The sequence below is a fragment of the Trichechus manatus genome, unplaced genomic scaffold (assembly GCF_000243295.1).
Source record: "Trichechus manatus latirostris isolate Lorelei unplaced genomic scaffold, TriManLat1.0 scaffold00127, whole genome shotgun sequence".
NCBI lineage: Eukaryota > Metazoa > Chordata > Mammalia > Sirenia > Trichechidae > Trichechus > Trichechus manatus.
The window spans coordinates 3,141,453-3,169,304 of record NW_004444063.1 but is presented as its reverse complement, the minus strand read 5'-3'; the positions used below and the strand labels follow the sequence as shown (position 1 = coordinate 3,169,304).

At 48.2% G+C, this 27,852-nt stretch overlaps 1 protein-coding gene and 1 pseudogene across 5 annotated transcripts in view; both read right to left on the bottom strand.

The window, feature by feature from the left end:
* Nucleotides 1-5,585: 5,585 nt before the first annotated feature.
* The window catches only part of LOC101346422 (core histone macro-H2A.1), a 73,007-nt gene continuing 50,740 nt past the window's right edge, over nucleotides 5,586-27,852 (bottom strand). For 2 of the 5 annotated variants that reach the window (XM_004384703.2, XM_012557932.2), the window contains exons 6-9: nucleotides 26,974-27,073; nucleotides 20,322-20,411; nucleotides 17,309-17,483; nucleotides 5,586-6,195 (exon numbers count right to left, since the gene is read on the bottom strand). In XM_004384703.2, the coding sequence (XP_004384760.1) occupies nucleotides 6,030-6,195; nucleotides 17,309-17,483; nucleotides 20,322-20,411; nucleotides 26,974-27,073 (531 nt within the window). In that variant the 3' untranslated portion in view covers nucleotides 5,586-6,029. Of the gene's footprint in view, nucleotides 6,196-17,308; nucleotides 17,484-20,321; nucleotides 20,412-25,154; nucleotides 25,246-26,973; nucleotides 27,074-27,852 lie in introns of all 5 variants that reach the window. The other 3 variants (XM_004384704.2, XM_012557933.2, XR_002825361.1) reach the window with 2 other exon arrangements.
* LOC111822073 (60S ribosomal protein L17 pseudogene) lies at nucleotides 7,306-9,127 on the bottom strand (annotated as a pseudogene).

Here is a 27,852-nt window from a genome sequence, read left to right as displayed (position 1 = left end):
GGTGCCTGGGTCAAGAGGCTTGCGCCTGGGTCCCGACCTGGGCCCGCGGTGTGGTAGTCAGCAAGGGAGGCGCCATCGCCTGTTTCAGAGGAATCCAGGCTCATCCATGGGAAGGCTGGGTGGGGCTGGGGAGGTGACATCACAACGACATAGTTTGGGTCAAAGCCACCTGCCCAAGGGCTCAGGGTGGGAAGGGACTGGTGGGGCCCTGCTGCCACCGGAGCGCTTCAGGCCTCCGGTTATTCCATGCTGTGATGTCACTCTGGTTTCAGAGCTTTGGAGACAAGAAGATTTAGAGGGTGTCGTTCTTGGACCCACTGAGCTTTCTGCCCTTCCTAAAGTGTGGCCATCAACCTAAAGCTGAGGCAGTGACCTTGAACTTGTGACATTGGGCCATTTTCTCCTCTGCCCACAGGGGCAATCAGAGGGCTTATTCCGCAGTGAGCACATTACCTGACACGTGTGTTTTGGGGACATCCTCACAGACACGTGAACTCTGTCCTCATGGCACTGTGACTGCTGCTTCTGCTGAGGGTGCCTAGCTCCTGGCAGACCCTGGGGGGTGTCTAAACACTCTCAAGGTGGCTATGAGCAGATGATCCACACCCAGTTCTCGTCATCTCACAGGGTCAAATGGGCCAGGGTGGGCCACTTCACAGAGAAATTCCAGTTATATTTTGCAAGAGACAGAGTCCTGGCTTGTTTCTGCTCAGGGTCTCAGGATGTTTCTCTACATGTCTCTCAGTTCTGTGCTCTGCGGACACAGAGGGTCTCTGGAGTTTCCTGATGTGACTGTGGGTGAGTGAATGTGTGTGTGAATATGTGAGTGTGCATGTGTGTGAGTGGTGTGTGTGCCAGCGTGTGTATGCGAGTGAGTGTCCACACGTGTGAGAATGTGTGTGAGCGTGCAAGTGTGGGTGTGTGCAATAGTGTGTGTGTACAAGTGTGTGGGGGGGTGGATGAGTGTGTATGGGGGCGGTTGTGCTGGTGTGGGATGAGGGAGTGAGAAGGAAAGTGCTTTCTATGGGGAGAATTTCTGAGACACTCATTCTCTGAGTTTGACAAAGCAGCCAGGCTGGGTTGGGCTTTAGGGGTCAGGGAAAGGCCAATCTATTTACACACCTTTGCCAAGCAGCATGGAGGGGCCGGTGATGGGGGCTGGGGATTAATGGGCAGTTTTATTGCCTTGCCTGTCAGGAGGGTCACGTGATATTATTTTGATATCAGGGCCTCCAAAAGCAAATACAACAGGCTCAGTTATAAACAGAAGAAAACCCAAAGAAAAGGTGGCCTCACCCTTGCCATTGAGCGTTTCCCTTTCTTCTCTGCTGGGAGTGGCCCCAGGACCCTCCTCCCTCCCCAGCGCCTTCAGGTGGATTGCTCTAAGGCGGCACCAAGGCCAGCTCCCAAGATAACGCTGGCCGGTGGCGCCTAGCAGGGAAAATTAAACATCACAGTTGCTAATGAAAAAATCAGCCAAGCACTCCTCACCCTCCCACACACATCGCTGCTTCTGATGAGAGGGAAGCTGGACCACTTAGGTGCCTGATGACACAGGTCCAGTGACAAATAGAAGCAAGAGAGGGGCCTGCCCAGCACTGACTGGCTCCCTTGAGCCTTCCACCCTCCTGAGAAAGGCTGGCACTGGGGAGCGCCAACAGCCATGGGCACCCTGGGATTGTGCATGTGTGTGTGGGTGTGCGCATGTGGCTGTGCGACGGGAGGGGAGTGACGTGACTGATGAGAGAGGGAGATGACTGCCCATCTCTGGCTCTCTTTTTGCCTTAGTATAAGCCAGTTTTTCTGTCAGGGCTAACTGCAGCTGTGACCAAATACAGCCACCTGACCCTGAATGTGAGGGAAGAATTCTGTCAAATAAACAAATCCGTGGATGGATAGCTCCAAATGCTGGGGGCAGGGGCTGGGAGCAGAGGCCAAGGCTGAAGTGGCTCTGTCCTGGGGGGTTCTTAGTAGAGGGGGCATGGGTAACAACCACCCCTCCCGCTGGGGCTGGGGGAACAGCCTATCTGCCATCTTGCCACCTATCACCTTGTTCTTTTGGCCTAGAAGATTCCAATCCCTGCTACAAAGTCCAGCTGCAGGTTATCTGCTCTAAGAAACCCTCCCTGAGTCCTCTGAGCCAGTGAGCAGATTTCCGTCTTCTGAGCCCCAAGCCTGTTTAGCAGGCACTTCTCTGTGGGTCACCGTTCCACTGGGCAGAGGCAACGCCTCCCCTGCTTTTGTCAGAGGCACCCAACCTGAAGTGTCATTCATTGTGAGCACTCAGTGAATCCTTGTTGGCCACTAGATTGCCTTAAATACACATTTCTATTTGTTTATCACCAACAGCTTCTGTTTATTCCCCCAGGGCTGGCCACACGGGACCTGTCTGTGAACAGGCAAGAAGCACTTCCCAACTGGGGAACAGAATGTTGGGTGGATTCCAAAGGAGGGCCCAGCTCTGGCAGAGTGGGGAGAGCTCTGGTTGTAGAGTCAGACAGAGCTAGGCTCAAATCCCAGCTCCACAATTCATAGCTGTGTGACCTTGGGGAATATGCTTCACTTCTCTGTTTCCCTCATCTGTAACACAGGAAAGGTATTACTTACGTCATGAGGTTGCCATGAGAAGTAAATGAAATGATGTATGCAGAGGACCAGTGTGTGTGTGTGCACATGTGCGCAGGAACACACACATGCTTTGCAGTTATTACTGTTACTTTAGTCCCAGTTGGAGCCACGGAGTTGTGTTAGTTCTCAGATAGTCATTTAAAGAGGCTCATGGTGGAGAGCTGATGAAATCATCTGGATAATTCAGGGCAGAGCCCTGCTGCTGAGAGCAAGGATTGTTTCCTCAGAAATAAGTGGGAAGGGGCTTTGTCTCCCTAGTGCCCCTGTCCATTCCAGGGTTGCATGGACCTGGTGGGGGGGGGTGGGGAGAACTTGGACACAGTGACAGTGGGTAATGAGGTGGCTCTGCTCCGTAGCACTCGCTTCAAATCTGGCTCCGACACAGTTTACAGGGAAGGGAAGGCCTGGGGAATACCACTCACCTCTCTAGAACTGCAGGATTTTTCCCCCTCACAAAATAATTCTATTTCTGGTAAATTTTACCAATTGCAAACTTGTCTTTTGAATAGAGGCACGTGTGCGTTGCAAGAGGTTCCTTGCAGTTGCACCAACTTTTTAAAGTAATGAGCATTTTTATCCCCCTCTAAACATGAGGCTGACATCAGAGAACAGTTTCTGATCCCAGTTTTAAAAACTAGCTGGGTGGTTTCGAGATGATGGGAATGCCAGGCCGTTTGTTGGCTCCTTTTCCTTCAGTTTCATTGAAAAGTATTTCTTCAATGAGCCCACAACTCAGGGCACGATGCACTTTGGATTATTGAAAGTTTAGAAACATTTAGGTGATTATGGTAAATAATTCATGCAAACCCTGACAAATGCAGTTTATTCTTTTGCGCAATCACAAGAAGACCAGAAACTGGCTGCCCTTTTCTCTGTTTTCTTCCCAATCCTTTCAGTGACATCTAGTGGAGGATCTTTGCAAAAATACAGAATTTGGTTCCGTGGTGTTCCTTCTCCAAAGTTAAGGAAATAGGATTCATTGCGACGCCACTTAAACCTTGTTTTCATTTATATTTTCATCTGTGCTTCTGTCTCCGAATTAGAAATACCATCAGGTCAAATAGAGTCTCGGTTTTTAAGATTAAAGGATGCCAACAGATACCCTATGTCAGTGATCAGTACCTCTGGGTTTCAATCTGGTCACGTATTAGAAGTGTGACCATAGATAGGCAAGTTACTTAACTTCTCCCAACCTCAGTGTTCTCAGCTGTAAGATGGACCTAATAGCAGAGCCTGTCCTATAGGATTACTGCAAGAATAAAGCAAAATGATGCCCATAAAGGACTAAACACAGTGTGGCTCACAGGAAATAATCGGTATTACAATTAGCAATGCTGTTGTTAGTTGCCATCAAGTCGGCTCTGACCTTTAGTGACCTCATTATAACAGAAAAAGCATTGTTCAGTCCTGCGCCATCTCCATGATCTTTGATATGTTTGAGTCCACTGTTGTGCTATCGTGTCAGCCACCTCACTGAAGTCTTCCCTCATTTTCACTGATGAAAAAAAACAAACACGTTGCCTTGAGTCAATTCCAACTCATAGAGACCCTAAAGCACTGAGTAGAACTGCCCCATAGGGCTTCCAAGGAGCAGCTGGTGGATTCAAACTGCTGACCTTTTGATTAGCCACTGAGCTCTTAACCACTGCGCCACCGGGGCTCATTTTCACTGACAGTCACTGTTTATTTCTCATCCCCTTCTTTGGGTCACTGCAGATCCTAGCTGTAGACAATGCTCTTGGGAGTCTGCAGATGTCATATATGCAGTATTATCATTGTAAGATACATCTTCTTGAAAAGACAATGCTAAACCTTTTCTCTTTTTTTGGTCAAACTCTAATCAAGAAATAGGAATTCATAATCTAAATCCAGCAAAGATCTTGGAAAAAGAAATTTAAGTCTTAATAACATCTTATATTTAGAAGAAATTTGGAAGTTATCTGTCAGGTTTGAGTTACAAGCATTTTGCCTTTTGGTGACAGAGATCGGTCACGTGATGGTTCAGTATCTTCTATTTCTATTTCATTAGACATAGTACAGAAAGGGAAAACGATCTCATACATTCATCCACGATAAGCAGGGTACTGCTATTTCTTCCTGGTTAGTCTGCTTTTTAAAGAGATGGAAGCAGTCTTCTGTGCATTTTAGGCAAATTTAGATTAAGGCAAAAGTGCCCTTTGAAGCAAGAAGTGTCTGTTTTACTAACGTATTTTAGCTACTCTGGTCCATCTGGGATCTTTCTAAATAAACGAGACCCCTAAACACCCTCGGCTGTGAGAAGGCATGTAAAAGCTGGCAGCACATCCTGGAGAACTGGATGGTGGCAGCTTGCCCTTGGAAAGCTCCTGGCACCCCTCTTTTCTGACCTGCAGGGACAAAAGGCCCAACAGAGCCCCAGCAGAGGGTTCAAGGCCTCTCCAGCTTCTTCTGGCAAGTAGTCCAGGGGCACCCAGACCCAGCCATGGGCCAGAGATACTGTCAGGAGCAGGGGTGGTAGGAGAGAGCTGGGCTCAGAGTCGGAAGCCCTGGACTGGAGTACCAGCTCTGCCACTTGCCACCTGTGTGGGTTTGGGCACATCCACTACCTCATCTGTGAAGTGGGGATAACACACTTGCCCAAGTGCTACAAGGATGGAAGGGGAGACTTTTCATGAACTCCTTCTACAAACCACTACCGGACTGAAGATAACACCACTCACCCAGGCTGCAGTGGACACCAGCCAGGCCCCTCACCCCCAGACTTAGGACTCATAGGCACAATAACTTGAAACACACCAGTCACGATAACAGTTAAACATTTTACTAAATCAATTCACACAAATTCCAAATTGCAAATATAATTAAGGACAACAGGTTCTGTACTGCCTTTTAAATCTTTTCAAATACATCATTAAGACGATAAGTAAACAAAAAAATTAGGTTTGTTGCAAATTCATGATTTTTCTTTTCCTCTTGAGAAAAAAAAAAAAAAAAGAACATTATAGTAAAAAGAATGCCACTGGGTGTACAATAAAGCACCACAACACACAGTTACAAAATGGGGCTTCCCGGATTCTGCCACATGTGAAAGACACTGCTTTTCCCGCTGCTCTGCACCAATCAGGGCTTCATTAAAATAAAACTATAAAATCTCCTAGGTTACACTAAAGTCAGACACGGTCTGGAACACAGTGCTTAACAACAGTAATGCCAACTATCAGTGCTAATGTAAAAACATTTTAGAAGATCAAAAACAAACTGAAAACCCAAACCTTATTTTCCCTAGATGAGCAAAATTGAAAATGAAAGGGCTCCCGCCTCCCAGTAGGAGTGAAGGGATTTTTTTTTTTTTTTTTCTTCTTTTCTTTCTTTCAAATTGGAGGCGGGGGACGCAATGTGGGCTGGTTCTGTAATTCCTCAGCCTAGTTGGCATCCAGCTTGGCCATTTCCTGCACGTAGATGCCTATACTCTCACTGTCGAAAAGCACAAAATACACTGTTTTGATTGAAGAGGCCATTGTCGAGACAAAGTAACTGGAGATGGCCTTCAGAATCAGCTGAGCTGCCGTCTGCTTTGGAAAACCATTCCTGCAGAAAAGAGAACACAAGCTCTCAGCAATGAGGGGGCCATGGTGGCTGTGGGACCTACCCTTCCCCCTGGGTCACCCCCCGACCCAGGCCCTTTGTGTGGCAGTGGCCTCACGCTGGGTCACGTTCCATAAGCTGTATTGGGCCCTGTGGCTGCTCAGTATGGGTGTGAGAGAAAACAGTCCCTGCCAGGTGCAGGTATAGGCAAGTGGGCAGAAAACTATGAGCTGAGGGAGAATGTGCCTTCAGAGAGAGGAGGAGCACCAGGAAATTTTCCAAAAGGTGTGCAGACAGGAGGTCTGCTTTGTGGTGTGTGGTGTGCTTGAAGCCTCACAAAGGCAGCACTGGCTCCTACATTTTTTTCCAACCTCATCGTCACCAGCATGGTGCCTGACACCCAGCCCAGGCTGAGACACTCCCTGGGGGCTCACCCCAGGGGGTGGCTCTCCAGGAAGGCAATGACCTCCGTCCATGAAAGTGGAGGGGTTTCACCCTTCATAGTGGCCTTCGGATTTCATGAGTGCAGGGGCTGATAGCCAGGAACCCACCCCACAATACACACCAGCTGTGCCAGCCCAAAGGCCAGGGCGTTGGGGAGCCATGGTACAAAGGAAAACTCTGGGTCAAGTCGTCTCTTCATCTCAATGGCTGTCATACAGTTCTCCAGGCCAAATTTACTACAGTTCATGTACATTTCCATTTAAAGTAAATGTCACACAGCACATGTTGGTAGGGGCTCAGAACTTAAGCAAGAATCTGAAATTGGGACAGGAAAACTGATGCTCCTTTCCCTGTGTGCCGAGGTGCTCCTAGTCCATGGGGGGAAGGGGTGGCTGTCAGCATGGCAGCTTGTCTGTCTGATGCGAATAACATGGGTTTTGGAGTCAAGGCCCTGGGCTTAAATCCCTTACTGATCCCATTTCACACTTAAGGGTACTGAGGGTGAGGGGTTGGGGCCGGCTTTTGTGGGGATTTTTTTGTTTATTCAGCAGATCTACAGTCGGTCACCAAGGTGCTGGCCTGCCCCACAGCTCTGGCCACTGTTGCTGGGGAGAAGGCTTCAGACGCCTGAGGTGTGGGGTTTCCTGTGGCACTTCTCACTCACCACAGTTTGTGTTTTTTTTTTTTTAACTTCTCTTTGCATTTTATTTTAAGCTGAATTTACTCCTGAGCCCTAAGTTTTTGTTTCTTTAGTTGTTTCTCGAATATCTTTTTCTTCTGTGCAATCTCCTCTCTTGGTTTAGGAACAATCTGTTCCTTTTCAGTAAGGATTATGTCTGTGTGGCAGGGGGAGCTCATGCATACGTTAATCCGACCATGAGCTCTATAAGTTCAACATCTTGGGGGCTTTGTTCACCTGTGGATGTGCTCAATGACCAGAGAATCGACTTCTAAGCCCTTAAGTTCAGCATTACTCTCTGCATTTTGAAGCATGTGTAGCAAAAGTTCAGCACTCTTTTTGGGCCACCAACCCTGTGTCCAATCCCACTGTTTGGGCTGGGCACACCCACCGACTCCACCATTATAATGTTGGAACAGCACACATTGCTTCTGCAAAGTGACATTTTTCAGATACTTGTTGGCTTTTCAGATATGCATACCCTTGATGGCCTGGGCAGTTTCACAAGCGTTCTTAAAGTAGACCTGAAGATTTGAACCTCTTGATTTACATGATTTTGTACAGGTTTTTGGGTCAAGTGAGTAGTGAACCATTTTGGGAGATCACCTTAGGCCTCTTACGGGAAGACCATGTCTGTGGGTTTTGTGTCCCTGGTCCTTGAACAGCCACACTTCTTCCACTGTTGTCAGAGCTCACAGCATTTCAGAGCCACAGTTGAAAACCATTCCTGTGATTTATTTTTGATGAAACATGGCTTCACCCAGCTGGAAGATGGACCCCTAGTAACTTCTGGATACTTCAGAAATGCAGCTCATTCTTAGAGGGCAAAGGGCATGTTCCCCAGCCTGCGCAGAGAAGCCAGCACGTGACTAGTGGAGTGGACCGGGGTCAGGGTTCCTTCACACACAGGCTGCTTATCCTCAGTCACACAGGGAACCCACCAAGCAGGCAGTGCACAGAACACTGACAATGAGGAAGGTGGCTCACGGGCTGAGAAGAGAGCTTCAGAGACGTTCTGAGCAGGGCACGCACAGCTTCCTCCTGAGGAAATCCTGGTAGCTCTGTGTTCCACCAGATCGGGTGGAGCGACCAACAGGTGGGTGAGGGGCAGTGCAGGGAGAGGACAGGGGTGAGACTCCACGTGGCAGGCCTTTCCCCTCACACTCATCTACATTCTCGGATTAGAAAGCTCAGTCTGGGAATAAGCTTTTCTTACCACACCTGGCACAGTTGCCGTGAATATTTTTCTAGCAGTGAGCAGCACAAGGGACAGGTAACTTGGAACAAGACAGGCCTTAGGAACTGCTTGGAGGTGTAAACTTGGCCTTCCTTTCTTTGTGGGCGTCTCCCCAAGGGAGTGTGCACAGGTGAGTCTCGTAGGGAGCCTAACTCACACCCACTGAGGGGTGTGTGGGGTGGCAGGGCTGCCTTCCCTCCACCTGGGCCTACTCCTGAGAAGAGGGACCAGGTTCTCTTTTGTGTGCAGGCACAGGGTCACAGGGTCACTGGAATAAGGGCCCATTTTAAGTGTCTCACAAAGAACGAATGTTTATTTTTCTGCTGTAAATACAGCTGCTGCCAGAAGGACTGATCAGGTTACAATGACCCCATTAATTTCATCCCTGGTGAGAAAAGCCCGAGAAGGAGGCAGCCAGTGGTCAGATGGGCAGGAGAGGGGCATGTCCAGTGGCTGCAGCAGGACGGGGGCCCAGCCCACAGAGGGACACGGCCTGCACTTGGGCCAAGGGAGCTCCAGGGACTGGTGGACCAAGCAGAGCTGTCTGTGGGCCTGACCTGGAAAGTGGCTGAGGGGTTGTGAGGAGCAGTGTTCCCTGAGTGTGAAGCCCAAGACCATGCCCCACTGGCTCCAAGTCCCCTCAATGAGGGCACCCTCCTGTCTGTCTGCCTCACACCTGCACAAGTAAGGTGGGCTGAGGGCAGGGCTTTGAATAGGTTTGGTCAGGTTCGAACCCCTGCTGAGAATTTGCATTTCTAACAAGTTCCCAGGCGATGCTAATGCTGCTGGTTAGGGCCCAAGTCTGAGAACAACTAGTAGAGCAGTGGTTCTCAAAATTTATTATAGATAAGAATCACCTGGGGATTGTTAAAAATGTAGCCTCTGATTCAGTATACCTGGGGTGGAAATGGGGCTCTGGTGGCGCAGTGGTTAAGAGCCCAGCTGCTGACTAAAAGGCCTGCAGTTCAAATCCACCAGCCGCTCCTTGGAAGCCCTATTGGGCAGTTCTACTCTGTCCTATAGGGTCGCTATGAGTCAGAATTGACTCCAGAGCAAGGGGTGGTGGGTGATGTGGGGTGGAAATGCAAATTCTCAGCAGGGGTTCGAATCAGAATGAACTGGTTGGAAGACCTGGCTGAGGGGAGGGCCTGTGAGACTTCCCTGAGCCACCATCTCGTGTGGTCTGCTAGCCGAGGTCCCACCCCCTGCTGTGTTTCCCCCTGCCCTGCTGGAGCTGGCCCTGGTGCAGGGCTTCTTTAGCTGCTCAAATAGCCACAGGTTACTATATATCTTCAACATCACAGATGTCAGGCCGACACCGGTTGGAATGTGGTGTGGTGCAGACACAAAGTGTGTGCCCTGGCCCCTTCGCTCTTGCTGACTGTGAGTCCCCAAAAGTGTGCCCGTCACTCCTTCCTGTGCCCATTGCTTTCTGACAGACCCTCTCCCAAAACTCTTGGTTCCTCTATCTTGGACCCCTAAAGGAGCGTGCGTGACTTTCAGTGAGGGAATGTTCTTCCCTGTTTCTCTTCAACACTTGTTCTCAAACTTTAGCCTGCATCAGAATCACAGGGGGCTTGTCAAACAGATTGCTGGCTCAACCCCGACTCTCTGGTCCAGCAACCTGGGGACCACACTTTGAGAACCACTGTTCTCCAAGCAGCCAGCACTGACTTTATCATCTGAGCTCACAGAGAGGGACTAAAGGTTAAGAACCTGCAGGTGAGGGAGAAAGTTAGGGATCAAAGGATTTAGACCTCAGTGCCTGCATCTACATATTGTTGGTTGCTACTGAGTTGGCTCTGATTCATGGCAACCTTATGTATAACAGAAGGAAATGCTGCCAGGTCCTGTGCCATCTTTATGCTCCTTGGTATGTCTGAGTCCACTGTTGTGACTATTTTGGCAATCCAACTCACGGAGGGTTCCCCTCATTTTTTGTTGGCCTTCTACTTTACCAGACATGATGTCCTTTTCTAGAGATTGGTCTTTCCTGATGACGTGTCCAAAGTAAGTGAGTCCAAGATTTGCCATCCATGCTTCCAAGGAACATTCTGGTTGGATTTCTTCTAAGACTGATTTGTTCGTTCTTTTGGCAGTTCTCAGTATATTCAATATTCTTTATCAACACTACAGTTTGAACACATCAACTCTTTTCCTGCCATCCTTTTTCACTATCCAACTTTTGCATGCATATGAAGTGGTTGAAAAGACCATGGCTTGGGTCAGATGCATCCAATGAAATCAGCCCATGAAAACCATATGGATCATACCTGCATCACTACTGTTAGTCTAGTACGGGCTATTCTTCTGCCAGAATGTGCCTGGCCTTGTCCATCAAGGTTGCAGTTGGGTGAACAGGAATCTGGATCTGTTTCCAGGAAAACCTGTAGCTGACAAGCCCATCCTATTTCCTAGGCAACCAGAGCTTAAAGAAGAAACCAGGTCATGGGGTTGCAGTCACTCGGGACCACGCAGACTGCCAAGAAGAAACAGCAGAGGTAATGGCTTTCCTCAAGTTTTCAGGTGGGGACCCAAAATGCTTTCTAGTCTCCAAGTTAAGAAATCTGTTTGTAACAAAATGGAATAGATAAGCAGATGCACACGCAAGAGTTTTTTAAACACAGAGAGCCCTGTGCCCGCAGGACAGGGCAGCTGGGCACATGCAGTGGCCTAGGTGGCCCTCATCCCTCTCCAGAGTGGCTAAGAGCTCTGGCTTGTTATCTGTGTTCTGGCCGTTATCTCTTGACTCTTCACCCTGTGCAATGGGGTAATCAGAGTCCCTATCACACAGGGATGTTGTGAGTACTGGGCAAGATAATGCACATTAAGCACCAGGGCATGGCACAGAGAGTCCTCAATCAATGGTGTTAAAAAAAAACAAAACAAAAAAACCCATTGCCATCGAGTCGATTCCGACTCAGCAACTCTCTAGGACACAGTAGCCCATAGGGTTTTCAAGGAGTGCCTGGTAGATTTGAACTGCTGATCTTTTGGTTAGCAGCCAAGCTCTTAACTACTGCGCCACCAGGGCTCCCAATCAATGGTTGTTATCTGTAAAGTGGGCGGACTTGAAGGGTCTTTCTAACTCTAACATCCTTAATAATTCATTCAGCTTCTGGAAAGAAGGGCTCACACAGGAAAGCTGCCTCCCCACCCCAGGCCCTGTGACCCCTGTACTGGGTGATTGTTGTTACTGTCCCATGCATGCAGTTACACTGTGCTAACAGTGTTGGCCTCAGGTCCTCAGAGGACTGCTATCTATGTCTGCCATGCCCGGTTCTCCTGGAGGACGGTGAGCACGACTGTTGGCAGGTCAGCGGCATGCAGGGTCTCCAGAGAGGCTCCCCAGTGCAGCGCTGGCTGCCTTCAGTGAACTGCTTGCCTTCTGCATCTCGCTCATCTCTTTGGTTTCCCAGCTGGCTAAGTTCCCATGATCACTGCATAACTACAGCCCCTCCAAGTGGCCATTCCTGATTAGCCAAATCTTTGTCGTCTTCTCTCATCTCAGCCCTACTGCCTCTGTGACAGTCACTCTATCCTACAGCTGCACTGTGCCTGCCTTCTGGACCAAACCAGATGCCAGCTCCTCTAAGATGCAACTGAGCAAGAGGGGTTAAAAGTTTATACCTAGAGTCAGAGTCAGGTTTGAGTCCCAGCTGTCCTTGAGCAAAGTCATTAACCTCTCTAAGCATTAGTGTCCTTGACTGGAAAATAGGTACTTCAAGAGTACAACGATGATGATGTTGCTGCTGCTGTCACCATTAATCTCCCCAACTCTCGAGAGGTGGAGTGCTCCTCGTATTCCCATTCTCTTCGGCTCCTGACCTATTCTGCTGTGGATTGTGGTGACAGCCTGTATCTTAAGCTCCTCTGGAGCCAAGTGCTTCCTCCCCGCAGGGAGTTGATCCTAGACTATGACTGCCTCTCCCTGCCCCTTACTTCAGGCCTTCCCTTAAGCAGACTAAGGAGATGCCTGAGTTTCCCCTGCAGCCACTCTAGTTGTGTCTGGTACAGCCTTACCTGAGCGTCCTAAGCCTCAGTCTCCCTAGGCAGGCGTGAGGGGGCCCCATGTGCTATCCCAGTCTGGTGCCCTCCTGGTCAGCCTGCTCAGTAATGCTCAGGGGCCTTGTCCCAATGTCCCATCTGAGTGTGCAGGGATTCTGGGTTCACTAAGGCCTGCATCCCAGAGAAAGTTTAGGTTCCTACACCTCCTGCTGGGCCCCTTCCATGTGGGGCTTCACCAGGTGTCCCCGCTCTCAGTGAGCTCAGTCTCCAGGGAGGGCCACAGGAGACCAGGCCAGGAGTTGAGGAGCAGGCTGGTCAGAGAGGGTGGAGCTTCTGATGAGGGAGGCTGGGTCCTGTGTGGAATCCAGGGAGATTTCCTGGAGGAAGCAGGTGGGGAGCTTGCCCTTGAAGGCTGGGTAGGAGTAAGAGTGGAGTCTGGCTTTCTTGCTGGGCCAATCAACCTATCTAGTTGTCTTGTCTGTTTGGGAGACCGGTAGGGCTAGATGTCCTGGAAGCTTGGGTGATGTGGGGAAAATGTCTGCTACCCTGCATGTGGACACTAACCTGCTAGGTTAGGTCTCCCTCACACTGTAGTGCTGGCTGCTCCTGGGTCTTTCTGTTTTTCCATGTTCTGCCTGCTTTTGAGTAATTGCCTGACAGTCTGAAGTTGTTCCACCCAGAGGCCTCTCCAGCCAGGGGTAAAGACCAAGCCTATCAGGGTCCGATCTGAGAGCAGTGGCCTGAAGAGGGGGAAGTGGACATTCAGAGGGGACTGGAGATGGTCCGATGCGTCCTCTGGGGCTCTACCCTGCAGCTAGAGAGAGGCTGGGCAATATAGCCCTGAAGTGGCCTCTTCTCATCTCTCACTCTAGGGCTCACATGCTTTGGGTTCATAATTAATTCTCCCCAATCCAGAGGCCTTTCAGTTTGTTTCTGTCCTTTTCTGTCTCCTCTAAGGACAATGCTTGAGGGGTAGAGAGGCCCTGTGCAGGTCAAGGAAATACAGGGTGGTGTTTCCACAGGTTCCCTATAAAATCCATGCACACAGAAGTGTGCAAGCAGCAGGCCATCCTTTGGCTGGGTGATAGCAGTTGGGAACAAGAGTCTGTCTGACCCAGGGGGACAAGAGGCAGGGATCCATGTGCCTACTGTCATGGGCTCTGAAGCCAAGGGCCTCTGCTCAAACTAGCTCTACCAACATAAGCCACGTGACCTCGGGTGAGTCACTAAACCCCTCCAAGCGTCCGTTTCTCATGCTCCCATTAGGGTTGTTGTAAGATAACACAGATAAAGGGTTTAGCACAGTGCCTAGGACTCATTGAAAACTCATAAACTGTAGCTAGAAGAAAACAAACTGGCTTTACTTTTAAGTTCATAAATCTAAGGAGAGTTTAATCAAAACTCCAAACTAGCTAGTCCCTGTATACTGCCCCTCCAGAGGGGTCGCCCCCTAATGTGAAACAGAGTTGAAGGAGTGGGGATGTCAATAAATACCGTGACCAGACTGGCTGAGGACAGGGTGTCCAGATGCCAAAGGCAGTTTCCCATGGCCAAGGTTACACTGGGGGTCCCAAGTGCCTCAGCATGACCGGGGTCAATGGGTTGAGGGAGTGGGCAAGCGGGCACCATCACACAGGCAAGGCTCATCATCCTTCCACAGGTGCCACAGATGCTGAGCCTTGGCAAGGAGAAAGTGATCCCACAGCTCTTCCCCAACATGTCTGCATTTATATTAATTCCAACATGACTTCTATGCCGGAGACACTAGATGCCACAAACAAGCCGTTTTATTTCCCCTCCTAAAACCTACCATGATTTACTGACCGGCTCTGGTGTAATCCCATTCTTGACTCATGAAAGAGAGGGCAGCTGTTTACATGGCTCTGTGGAACGATGTCTGCCTGACAGATGTTGGGGCTGGGGCGGCTGTGCACATGTGTGCCTTTGGCATTCCGCCTTCTTAAAAGCTTGCAATTTATTATTTTTTAAAACTTTTTACTCCATGAAAAATGTAAATAAGTTTGTAATAACAGAGGCCTTTTTATGGGAATTACTTTTATGCTTCAATTAAAAATCTCCCAATAGCCATGTGAAAGAGCGTGAAATTATTACCTCCAATAAAAACTCCAACTGCCTCTCTCTTCAGAAGCACCTTTCATCAGAGTAGATCAAAGTGCGTCTGAAGCATTAATTAACTGAGCCTTGTAACCACTTGAGGAAGGGCAGTCCCCACAGCCTCGCTCACTGATAAGGAAGCCCAGGGACAGAGAGGTTCATTCATTTACTGACGATCACACAGCACTGTAGCAAACAGCTGATCTTTTGTGGGAGGCGGGGGATAGTAGAGTGGGAGCAGCAGGAAACACGGCCACTTAAACTCTGATCTAAAAGCACTTTGTCCAAAAATGGTCTTGAATCCCCTCTGGGACTGGGCCCTGGCACCTATCACACGACTCCATAATTCCAGGGAAGTTCAAGCTGCGGGGTGTTTGCTGACCACCTTATGAAGTCAGTTTGTGTTTGCACCTGCTCTTAGAGTCAAGTGAAAGGGCTTTTAGATGCTCTGTCTCTGTGAGCTTTATTTTCAACATGTATTTAAATAATGTTGACTTTTAAAGTGATGTTCAACATATGCCTCTGGCAAAAGAGAATAGAAAGGAAAAGTATAGTAACTGAAAATACAGACAGCAGTCCAAAGCAATATGTGTGTGATCGTCAGCTTTTGGCTGGGTGCATGTGGGCTGCCCTGCACTTGGGCAGTGAAGCTGAACTCAGAGCATGCAGAGTGTGCGCGCGTGCAGAGTGTGCGCGCTTGCAGAGTGTGTGCACTTGCAGGCACACACCAGTGTGTGCTAGGAGCACATCCTAAAGCTACAAAAGTGGTTTTTCATTTGTCTTCTGCTCAGAGTCCCCTCCACACTGTGGGGATGTACTTGTTGTGGCACCCCAGCTTCCTTCTGCCAGTAGCCTTGAGGAAAAACCCTGCTCTGAAACGGCAGAGGCCTGAGGGCACCTCCCCCAAAATAGCAGTGGCCCAGGAGGCCCACAGCAGCTGGACCAGGGAAGGGGAGGTGAGCCTGCCCACAGCTCGCTGACCAGTGTGGGACTGCCAGGGAAATGCTCGCTCTGCTGTTGGCACAGTGGGGCAGTGATACAGGTACCGGAGGAGAAGGTTCAGGTACATCTAGCAATCTTTTCACGTAGTCGGACCCTCCTTGCCCCACAGAAAGACCTGGGGAAGGGTGGCAGTGCCCAGCTGCTTGTGGGCAAGGCCGTCTGCTGGTACTCGGTCTAACTCTGCTTGAGGAGATATCCCAGTGCAGTGTGATAGGAAGTCCATCAGTGCTAGTCCATCACTCTCACTTGATGTGTGGGACCTCAGTGATCGCAACGCTCAGGGAGGCAGAATTACGAGGACTGCTCGAGATGAAAAGAGCAAAATCCACTCTCCATTTTCCTTGAGGGTTTGCAAGGGAAGTGCTTTGAAAAGAGCTGCTTTCAATAAATCAAGGAACGGTCATGAAGATTGTTATGCAGGCTTCACCCAGGAGAACTGTGCAGCCTGCGGTGCCCAGCCCCCACCACGGGAAGCTGGTGCCAAGGGAAGTCGGTCTGCCGGAAATCCACGCTGCTGCCACACAACCCTGCCTTCCTCATGTTCTGAGGGGCAGAGACCAAGAAGGTTCATGATCTGGGATGGGAAGCCCCAGGTACAGTGGCAGGTATGCCTTCCAAACCAAATCACCAGCCTTGGGTGGTGGGCCCTCTTGGCCCCAAGAGACTAGCAGGTGCGGCCTCTAAAACATTTTCCTTGGCTTTAGTGCCCAATCCAGACCCAGAGCCTTTCAGAAACCTGCAAATTAAGACCCTTGGCAGGGAGGATCCTGGTGATGTAATGGACAGTGGGCCACAACCTCAGCTCTGCTGACAAGCCTTCAAATCTGGACCACAACTCAGAGTTCTCAGAGCATTCTCCTTCTAAGACCTCCTTTAATCTCCAGAGCAATCCTGAGATGCTGCACGGGGGATTATGATGCTCATGTTACAGAGTAGAGGGTTGAGCTTAAGAGTGGGGCTTACTTTACACAAGATTGCTCAGCGGGTTAGTGTCCAGGCCAGGACTCTGACTCCAGGCCTGACCCCGCAAGCCAGAGCCTGGTGCTATTCTGATGGGCAGGAACCTGGTAGACTATTTACTGGTATTTAGGAGTGCGCAATCAGGTAGGTGGGGTGATTGGGATTGATACTGAGTCCCATCTGCCCCATTAGCTATCAAAGGACTCATTCTTCTAGTGGTGGCCCTCTGGTTGTGTATCTGTCTTAGGGGCAATTGTGATGTTTGTGAAGGCCTCTGAGACCCTCTGGGGATACTTCAGGGATGGGAGGTGGGGCAGGGACCCAGCCCTGTTTCATTATCACATAATTGCTCATTCAGTTCTACCAGGTCCCTTTACCTCTTTAGCAGGCCATCAGGGTCACCTAGGGCAGCAGGACAGAAGGACAGAGGCCAAGTAAGCAGATTTGTTGAGGTGAAGGATGCATGGGAATCAGGCATCGTGTCTCACTACATCACTGGAAATGTCCTTCATCACTGTTTAATGTTGCATTTGTCCTGCTTCATGTTTCTGGTCCACTCGACCAAAGCAGGTGCACTAAGGCAGCCTCAGGAGGGCCTTGCCCAGTCAGAGCTCCACAATCACACAGCAAATAGGTGGAGAGTTACAGCCGCGACTGACTTGTGGCCTTACCTGCCGCTGCCAATGGATGGAAATGCAATGGATTTCAGCTTCTTATCGTCTGCCAGGGCCAAGCAGTTCTTCACTGTCTTTTCCAGAAGCTCCTCACATTTGTCCGCACCCCAGATTGGACTGTTACAGTGAATCACGAACTTGGCGGGCAGGCCGTGGCCTGCACTGACAGCGGCTGGAGAGGACAAGATAGAAACAGTGAGTTCTATTCCTCTGCAAGGCACACGGGCACAAGGTGCCAAACAGACTCACTGTCCAGCTACAGTGTTGTCCTGGCCCTCCTGTGGCCTGTGTCCAAGGAGGAACCCAGCTCCTGCTGTGCTGTGACCCCTACGTGAGCTCTGGGGCTGGAACTGCTCATCTTTTCTCACTCCAAGGACAGCCAAGCCAAGACCCAGCCTTGGAAAACTGGCATTTGGGATGCATCACCCCCCGGAATTTTAGTCAGGATTATAGCGAGGCCTCTCTCTCCCTTCAGAAAGCAGGTTGGGTGCTCCCAGAAGGCAGGGTGTTAACCACCTAACTCAACTAAATGTGTCCAAATGTTTGCATCCTTGAATTAATTGCCTTTTTGGGTTTTCAGTCCCTTTTTCCTCAAGTGGATTCTTATGTAAATAATTATGAGGTATCTATAAATCTCCTAGACACAAATCAGGATAAACAGCAACGCCTTTTAATGAGTGGAGCCCTGGTGGTGCAGTGGTTAATAGCTCAACTGCTAAACGGCAGTTTGAATCCTCCAGCTACTCCTTGGAAACCCTATGGGGCAGTTCTACTCTGCCCTATAGGTTGCTATGAGTCAGAATCGACTCGACAGCAATGGGTTTGGTTCTTTTCATTTTTTGGTAAGCAACCTGAGCAGCATCTCTGATGCCATCTTCTGTTTCCTGTTAAGGACTACCTTGACAGGCTGTGTGACTAACTGATCCGGTTTAGTTTTGACAGAATTAGATTGGTTTTTTTTGGATGGAACTGTTTTCTTTTCCTGGGACGGGAGCTGCTTTCAGCTGTATATCTCCGCAGCAGACCCGCCTTTCCTCAAGGTCACTCTTTTGTCAGATCTAGAGACACCGGCCTCGGCCTGCCAACATACCAGGGAATGTCAGGCACCAGCCCAGTGTCTCCCAGGGCATGTTCCAAGGATCGCTGTCCCATAGCAGCCCTGCACAGAGTTCTGGGCCCAGCGGGTTTGGCAAGCACTGCAGCTACAGGGGCAAAGCATGCAGGAGTATGCTGAAGTCTCCACACCACGGCTACAGGAAAACACCCACTTTTTTTTTGTTTGGTCAGGTGAAGTTTCCTAAACCTACTTGAACTACAGAATCCATATTTTGAGGAACATCCATCCGCATTTCCCAAGAGTATAAGTTGTTAAGGTCATCACTAGTAGACCCTGAAGATAGCGTGACTCGTGGGTGGCACCTTGTGGTGTAGCAGCAACAGCTCTGAACTAAGAGTCATGGGGTGTAAGTCTGGGCCTTGGCTCCGCTCACTGACTGGGCTAGAGACCTCTGGGCTGCCGTGTTGATCTACAGAAACTCAGGTGGGGGGTGTTAATTCACTGGTCTGTCCATAGGAAAGTCGTTGCTAAACTGTGCATAGAAAAAGACTGTAAAGAAACATGTTAGCAGTGGCTATCTTTAGGCAGTAGAGTAGGGGTATGTTTTATCTTCTTCACACTTTTTAAAATATTTTCTAAAATAGTTCTTAAAATAAGGGGAAAAAAACGTCTTATTAAAGCAAGCAAAAAATATCTTAAACCAGGCTAAATCTGATGGGTTTGCATGAGCTGTGGCTCAGGTTTCACCAGCAGAGCTTGGTGGCAGCACCATGGCCACCTCTTGTCAAGCGATGTGCTGAGGATCACCGACTGGAATTACCTGGGCATGATTTGAGAAGCACTGATGGGAAAGGACCACAGGCTGGCACAGGGAAGTGCTGGGAATGGGCTGAGGAAAGGCCAGGAGCCTCTGGCTGTGTGTGGCCTCCCTTGTATATTTGTGACTTTGATGGATCTGGCTGGAGAACTTTATAATTAGTGGCTCTCCATGTCCCAACATGCCAGGCCTCTTGCAGGCAAAACAGAACTGACATAAAAGAGGTCAAACCCACATATTAGCAAAGGGAATGACACCCTCTTATCCCATTAGGCCCCATGACTAGCCCCAGACAGGAAGTGTGGTCACTGGGGAAAGAGGGGCAGGGCCCGGAGTACCCTCTGTTCAGTTCATCCCTGGGCCCTGAGAGAGGGCTTGTGTTACATAGTAATGATTGATGTCTGTATTTAATTGAGATTCATTTTTAAAACAGAAACAGGATTTCAAAAACAGTAATGAGCATTCAGGATGCTCTAGGAAGAAGAGAAAACCCGAGCCCACAGAGAGTAATCTCCTCACTTGGCTGGTCGGGGGAGCTGGGCCTTAACCCACTGCCCTTAGGAGGCCCTTGCCCCGCAGGCCGTACTGACCCCCTAAAATCCCCCAATTCAGCCCTGCATCAGTGAGGAAGAAGTAACTTGTCTCCAGTTCTTTGCAATAATCCTCCTGACATCAGATTCCAAGTCCGGTTTTTTTCTTCCACCTCATATCAGGAAAGGTGTGACTGGCAAATGAGAACTGTGTATTTACAGTTTTCCAGTTAAAAACACCAACGGCTGAATGAAATTATTAATTTGCATCTTTCACCAGCAGTTTTGCCGATAGCTCAGTATCACTCTCTGTAACGCTCAGCTCTTAGATTTGTCAAACCTGGTTCCTGTAACTCCTCAAACTTTGAGGTCTAGACAACAAACATTTAGAAGCTATTTTAAATAATTAAAAAAGAAAAAATTTGGAAAGGTGATTTTCCCAAACCTTCAGTTCCCCTGACATTTGCATGTGATGGGCTAACGGGCTTTCCTTTGCCTCCGTCTTGCCTGGCTGCTCATCTCTGACTTCTAAGCTATCGTATAAAATGGTTTCCGTCACACTGCAAGTGTCACGCCCAAATAAGCACAGTGGCTTCCCCACCTCACCTCCGGCAACTTCCAAGGGCCCATTCTTTTTCCGGAGTTCCAGAACAGCCTCCACAAACTCTTTGCCACCTTTCTTCTCCAGCGTGTTTCCTAGATAAGGACAGGGCTAGATCAGACGGCCATCCTTGTGTCTCTGGGCACACACAGACACTTTATAGCATGTCAGGTGACTACACACTTCAAATGATCTGACCAGCTAAATTTCTATAAGGCTGCAAAACAGGAACTAAAGCTTGGCTGAGTCAGGAAAGTGAAATTTAGAGGGGATTTATTATCATCAGCCAGTTACCACTCTGTGGCATTTCTGCTTTACCTCGCTGTCTCTGCTGCCCCTTATTTGGGTCCAACTCAGGGTGATCCTGGATGCGCCATAGATGCTAGGGAAACAGGAGACGCCTGTTCTTTGCAAACACGTCTGTCCTGCATGCTTTTCATCGGCTTGAGAAACCAGATGGTGCTGGCTTCAAATGCTAATGCCTCCCCTGAGTTTTCGTCTCTGTCTCTGGGGAAAACCCCCAAATAAGGAGGCTTTAGAAGAAGCATACCATGCTCCCATCAAGCAGCTAGCTCTCCTCTTGGCAGGAGGCCCAGGAGAGAGTGTCCAGATGTGGCCACCTTTGGACCAGCATTATTACCATGCTTAGTTTCTATTTTGCAGCTTTGGAGTCATAGGTGAATACAAAAAAAAAAAAAAAAAGAAGAAAAAAAAAGGTCTTAGACACTGTATTTCCTTAATTACATCAATGATTCAGAATCATCTTAGGTAAAGGAGAGCAACATCTGAAGCAGAGCTTAAAGATAAACTTATATAAAGGCTTGGGAAGAAGGATGTCTTAATAGCTCAGGACCAGATTTTAAAAAAGAAAAAAAATCCAGTGGTGGTCGGGAGCACTGTGTTTTCTTGAATTAGGATACTTGCTAAGTAATCGATTTCTGCTATGAAAGCCAGTTTCCCAAACAAGATTATCAACATCTCTAAGACTTTTGGGTTAAATATCTCATGTGGGATAGGGATCAGCAATCAAATTTGTGACAGTATCATCCATTAAAGTTTGGCCAGAATGGGGTCTAATCATTCCTTAAGCTCTGATTCCTCAGTTTTTCACATTTTAAAGTACTTTTCCTCAGGAGAGGATAAAATACTCCCCTTAAGATTCACCATTTGTCTTGGAAAAATCAATGTGCACCTGGCACAATTCAGATACGGGCCAGTCAGGGCGCACTGGAATGCAGCAGCCCAAATTCTCTTCAGATTCACCCTGTAATGACTAGGACTGATTATCTGAGAGAAACCTGCCCACTCACATGCTTATTCTGCATGGGTGAACTAACCTCAGGAAGTGTCTAGAAGCAAACAGCCTGGGCACTGTCACAAATCTGACAGAGCCAGGGCTAGAGGCAGGGACTAGACCTGTAAGCCGTCCCACTGTACGCACACGGCCAGCAGCCCATCATCCACAAGGAGCTCTCGGATGTCAAAGAGAAGGCTGGGCTTTCAGAGATATTAACTTAGGGTCCTTGAGGTGGGATCTGGTGTCCCTTCCTCATGCCTTCACCTGTCTTAAAAAGCAGCAAAATAGGCTTTAAGTGACAGAGGTGTCAGAAGGGAAAAACACACTCCTCTCACAGAGACTGCCATGCGTTGCTGCTGCGTGTTTCTGTTACAGTTCAGCATCAGAGATGGCAGCAGAATGGGTCATGTGCTCCAGGAGAAGACTCAGGCCTACCCTGCCAGGAACTGGAGACTTTGAAGATACAACCCAGGTGAGACCCAAATACAGGTTCACCTGACATATCCATGCAGCTGAGAAAAAGGAATCTGGAGTCTGAATCAGCTAGCTGGGTCCCATACACTTCTGCCCCAGCTACCACTGGTCTAGCTTTCCCTCTCAGCCCATTCTCAATCTGAAGGGAGAGGCAAACCAATATGCATGGGCTGGACCATTTAAGGTCCTCATTCTCTGGCATATCGACTCTTTGGTGAGAACTGGCAAAATTGGAAGGCAAAATAAAACCAGTATGATAGTAGTACTATCAAATACTTTCTAAAATATGAAATATTTAAGAAAATGGGCTGATTTATAATTAAAGGTGTTTTATCTTAGGAAGAGTGTTTACTTTAAAATTTTTTACTGTAATTAAATATTGCTTTAATTAGAAGTGAAACTTGCAAGTTAAGATACACTTAATGCATGTCCCAAACTTAAAAATTCCACCCTAGATTGCAGGCAAGCAACCCAGTCAGGACTTGACTCCCACACACACATATGTATGCACATGTTCATGTAGACACACGTGTACTTTTTAACACGAAACAGGCCCATTTCAACTGGATTGTCAACACTCTTAATGTAAGACTCTTGCTTTTTAGGCTTAACTTCAGGGTTAATCATAAAGCAATTGGCTTATTTGCCCCCAAGCATAAACATGTGTTACTCCCATGAGAACGAGAAGATTATTTCATGCTTAGAAAGCAGGCATAAGTATCAGTGTTCAAAACATCCTGAGCGAAAATTTAGGCTTGGACAAATGTCAGGCTAAGCCCGTGGTCTATTTCACTGTTAGAAAGAACTTTGGATCGGTCAAAGTTAATCACTGGGGCTAAGCATTCCTGCACTCGCATTCCTTCTTCCAGCAGTCTCAGGACTCAGGAATTCACACCAAATATGAGAAATGGAGCAATTACGTCCTAACCTCCTTTTCCCCCCTCTAACACATCAAAGTGGGAGCTACAACCAATTGAGACCATGTATAAATCTGGTTTGCCATTGTTTGGGCAATGTAAAAATATCTGGGTTCAGTACTGGTTTGGACTGGTTCACTGGGCAGGAAAAACACCGAGGTGGGCTTTGGAAGACCTGGGTTCTGGTTCTGGCACAGTCATTCCTCCTCTGCCAGGCGGGATGTCTGGACCTGCTGAGGTCTTTTCCAGCTCTGACAGTGTCATGAGTGATGTGTGGCATGACCGTGGGCAAGCTCTTAACCCAGGTCGCTTATATGCCAACTGAGGCTAATAATCTCTGTCCTGTGCATATCAGTGAGCTGAGGGCAAGCGTGTCAGAGGGAAGAGCGTTAGCACTGTCATTATTTTAACAAGACCAGTTCAGGAAGGACTAGGCTCTTCTAGATACGCACAGTTGGCTCTGCCTGTTACTCTCAACTGGTTCAAGCCCTGTCCCAAAGCCTCCAGCTCTACATCCTGTCATGGCTAATCCTGCCAAACACACGCCTTCCATCGGCCGCAGCAGGTCGGTGGACCTTCTCCTCTCCCTAGGCCTGCTGGGATACTTTTTGCCCAGGAAATTCATAATTTCCATGTCACCAAATGTCTTGGATGGCAGGATCAGCCCAGGCCTTAATCACTCCTGGCTGAAAGACAGACAAGCAAGCCCTTGGCTGTTTATTTATTTTCCTCCAAGTAAGTACCTCCCTCCCATTGAGTCTTCATTTGGTTAAGAAAGGAAGCGTCTTTCTCTTAAGCTGCCTGATTTAGGAGTTCTTAAACTCCTCCGAAGTCTTGTGAAAGGGGAGTTTATTTTAATTGCTGACAGCCTGACTTTATTTTGGCTGGGCAGACCTGGCAAATCCTGACTTTCCATCCAGTTTGTCTTTTTATCCATGTCCGAAATCCAAAATGCCCAGGAGAGTAATTAGCCCAAATCACAGCGGCAGAGGAAGACTGTGAGCAGCAGTTGTTGCTAATGACACTGAACAGAGCTGGACAGGCACAGGTGGCTGAGTTACTGCACACCTAGTATCTTGGGCACTTGGGAAAATTCTGATACTCTTATCCTTCAGGATGACTTCACTTTTGTGCTTAGTAGAAATGTAACATTCTCTTTGGAGGCTGGTATCTGAATTTATACTTAGAATGTTGCTCCTGAGACCATCATATTTACTGAAAAAAATCATATACACACACGATGGCGACACCATACAATGAGCACAATCATGAGCCAGGCAAGAAATGAGGTACTTTGCTTACATTATTTAATGTAATCCTCAGTATAACCACTATTTTACAGGTACAGTAATTGAGGCCTTGAGGAGTCAGGTGACTTGCCCAGGCCCCATACCAGGAAACGGTGAGGCTAGAGTCAAGCTCCTTCTGCCTAGCTCCAACCCTGTGCTCTTTCCCATTACAGCTGGATGCTGTCTCCTTGTAGAAGTCCCTCAGCATACCTGATGCTGTGCTGGCAAATCTGCAGCTATAGGATTTGGCATCTTGAGTGCTCTCTCTGCCTTGCCCACCCTCCGCTGCTGAACATGCCAAAGGCCAACCAACGGTGCACCGTCAGCTGCCAGGCGAGAGCACACCACACAATGAGGTGATTTTCACACACTTACAGTCTGAGCACCTCCAGGGGTGGACAGCACTCTGAAAAGGTCCCACTGGGCACCTGTGGCTTTAAGGCCATCTTCAGGAGTGGGTGTGCTCTGACACAAGAGATGTGTGGGGGCAGACCTGTGCCCATGCGCTCGTGTGTGTCTGTTCCATGCATGACACGGACCTGGTCTCCCTGCATGCTCCTAGAGGCTGAATCACCTGGGAACCCAGGCTCCCACAAAGCTGCGCCTTGGGAAGAAAATGAAGAAATGATGCTGCTGAACCAGTTTCCAAACCAGAAGTGCCCACTTGTGAGCTACATGATGCCTCCTGGCTGATAGCTGTATTTCTCTGTTCACAACCCAGGGACAGGAGACCTTGGGAAGGTCAGGACAGCTGGAAGTGTGAAATGAATGCAGCCTGCATAGCTGTCAAAGGATCAAGCTGTCTGCGGCGGCTGACTGACCATGCACACACACACTCGGCAGCACCCGGCTAGGCATTACCTACTTCACCACCGATGTAGAAGTCAGTGTTTGTCGGGTGAACGACAGCATCACTGTCGATCGAGGCAATGTCAGCCTGTACAACTTGCAACTATAACAGGTAAACAAATGTATATCAACTGTGTTGGACCGAGACCCACGCACAGGCACATTTACTAATGCCCCAATGGCAGGGCTGGCCTACCTGGTCGATTCCAACATATGAGCCAAAGGGGCAACCAGTCCACGCAGTGTGCGCACATGTGGATGGGGGTGAGCAGAGGAGAAGGAGGAATAGCAAATGTGACATGTTTAAATCAAACAGTTGAATGACAAGTCCAAAAAAGAGAAACATACACATGAGATCATTTCCAAAGGTTAAAAGAAATAACAAAACAACGAATGCCCCAGTTCACTTCGCAAAAGCCTATAAAACTGGCACCCCACGGAGAACTACTAAAAACATGGCATCTGTTTTAAAGAAATGTGGATCATCAGGCCAACCAAAACAACAAGTTTCTCCATTTTGTCTGCAGCAATCAACTTGCAGGTGTCAATTTGTGTTCTTGTGACATTCATCATTTTGTCTACCTGCAAGGGATTATTGCTTGTAAAGCAAGAAAACAGTTTAGGTATGTGTGGAGGACTGCCTTTATTTCCCCTCTCAAAGTTGGAAACAGTTTTCTAGGCTTACCTCTTATTCTAGCCAATCCTACTTTAATGTGTTTTACATTTAAAATGTACTTTGGTAGGATCCTTGCTTTCTCTAGCTTGTGGATTTTTGTGTTTGTTTTTCAAAAAAAAGGCATGTGTATCAGCCAACTGGAAGACAAGCTTGAGCGGGGCCGTTCCTGAGTACCCGTTCGCATGTCTTTGGCCCACTGTTGTACACAGTTTGTGTGGGTTGGGCCTGGGCTCTAGAATGAGCATCTCTTCCAGCAAGGAAGTCTGCCGTCTTACAAACACAGCTGAACCTGGGAGTTGAAGGCACACAAAACATAGCTAGGTCAGCACTGGGAATGAGACTGCCTTTGTGAGCATCTGTGTAGCCTTTCTGTCCTGGCAAGGCTCTGCAACCAAGAGGACAGGGGCGTTATTATGACCCTCAGCTGACAGTTCTTTGTACGCAAAGATGAAGCCACAGAGCAGGGACACTGAAAGGTAGCCGTTGTCAGCTTGCAGATAGACACCAAGGCTCTAGGCAGTTCTCTTCCATAAGGTCTGGCTCAGAAGGAGATGTTGCCCTTCTCTTTAAATATCATGCTCGATCCAAATAATTCACAAACGTGGCACTCAGCTGTATACTGTTTTCTGTTGTAGAAAAAGTTGAAGAAGTGACAGTAGGTGGTAAATCTGGGCGAAACTGATCTGCTTGTGGATTAAAGACAGCTTAATGGTATACTGATGCAGGTTAATTGTCTCCCTTTTCAAGTGCTTTCAAGCCTTGGTTGAGTGTCATTCCTAGTTAAGGTTTAAATGGAGAAACTATCATTTTGTAGTTACCTGAAATTGTTCAGTTCTAAAAAAAAAACAACACATTAAAAAAAATTCCCCCCAAGTAACCAGCAGTCAGTATGATCATTATGGAAGAGAATTTAGATGGCAATATATTTGCAGTCGAGGTGAAAATAGCCAATTGCACTTAATGAAATGTATCAGACTTTTTCCATTTGGAATGTCTTGGTGCAATCAGACTTTCAATTTCTATGCTCAAATGTCAATCTCTGATTTGGGAATTTGGCTTGACCACTCTAAAGTTTGAGGATATGAAAAGCCTAAATTCTGGGTTCCATAACTTTTCATCGGACAGCTGGTGGTGCCAAACCCCATCCCCAATTACCTAGGTCATCTTTAAGGTCAATGTCAGCATTGGTAGGATTGATTATGGCCTCCACCTCAAAGCCGGCTAAATTAGTGATTTCACTGTGAATAAGGTTCAGCTGAAAAGAAAAGCATGAGGTGGGAAATAACAGGACAGCCGGGAAGTCACAGAGAAGTGAGCCTTGGGATACAGATGAAGGGCAGTGGACACTCAAAGTGCAGTGGGCACAAAGGGAATATGGAGTCACTGGCTAAAATGAATCTATTGCAAACCTAAGATTCAAATGTTGCTCAGGATACTGAAAGGAAGAAAGCTAGGTTGAGGGTTCAGAACCTGTTGGGTGATGCTCGGGATCAAAGGGAGGCATAAGTTACATTGGACCTGTGGATCTACTTCCCTTTAAAGGCACTTGTGATCTGGGGGCCAAACTAAGGCAGCTGTCAAGATCCAGAATCAAAATGCTTCTTGCTGTGGCAGGGGTGGTATTTGTGACTGTCCTTTCCCTTGAGCACTAAGATGGTGCAGAAGTTCCATGTGGTTTGGGTAAACCCCTAGTAGCTCTGCCATTGTCCTCTGAGTGGCTGTGGGTCTTCAAGGCTGTCCCCATCACTGTGACTACTGGCTGGCTGGCTGGATCCCCTGCCCTGCTCAGGGGTGACAAGGAGCTAGAATGGTCCATTACTTAGTAATATCTAATTTTACATGCCCATCAGTCATGTAATGCTGAAGTTCTAGTAAAACTCAAGAAGAGAAAAAGCAGTTCTCTCTAGTAAGACAATGTGTCTCTTGAAATTGTTTTCATCTTTTCAATGAGGTTATTCTGAGGTCCAATGAACAGCTTATCGAGTACTTTCCTTGAGTGCGTTTTGTCTAGCCAACCAACTGGCTCCTTCTGAA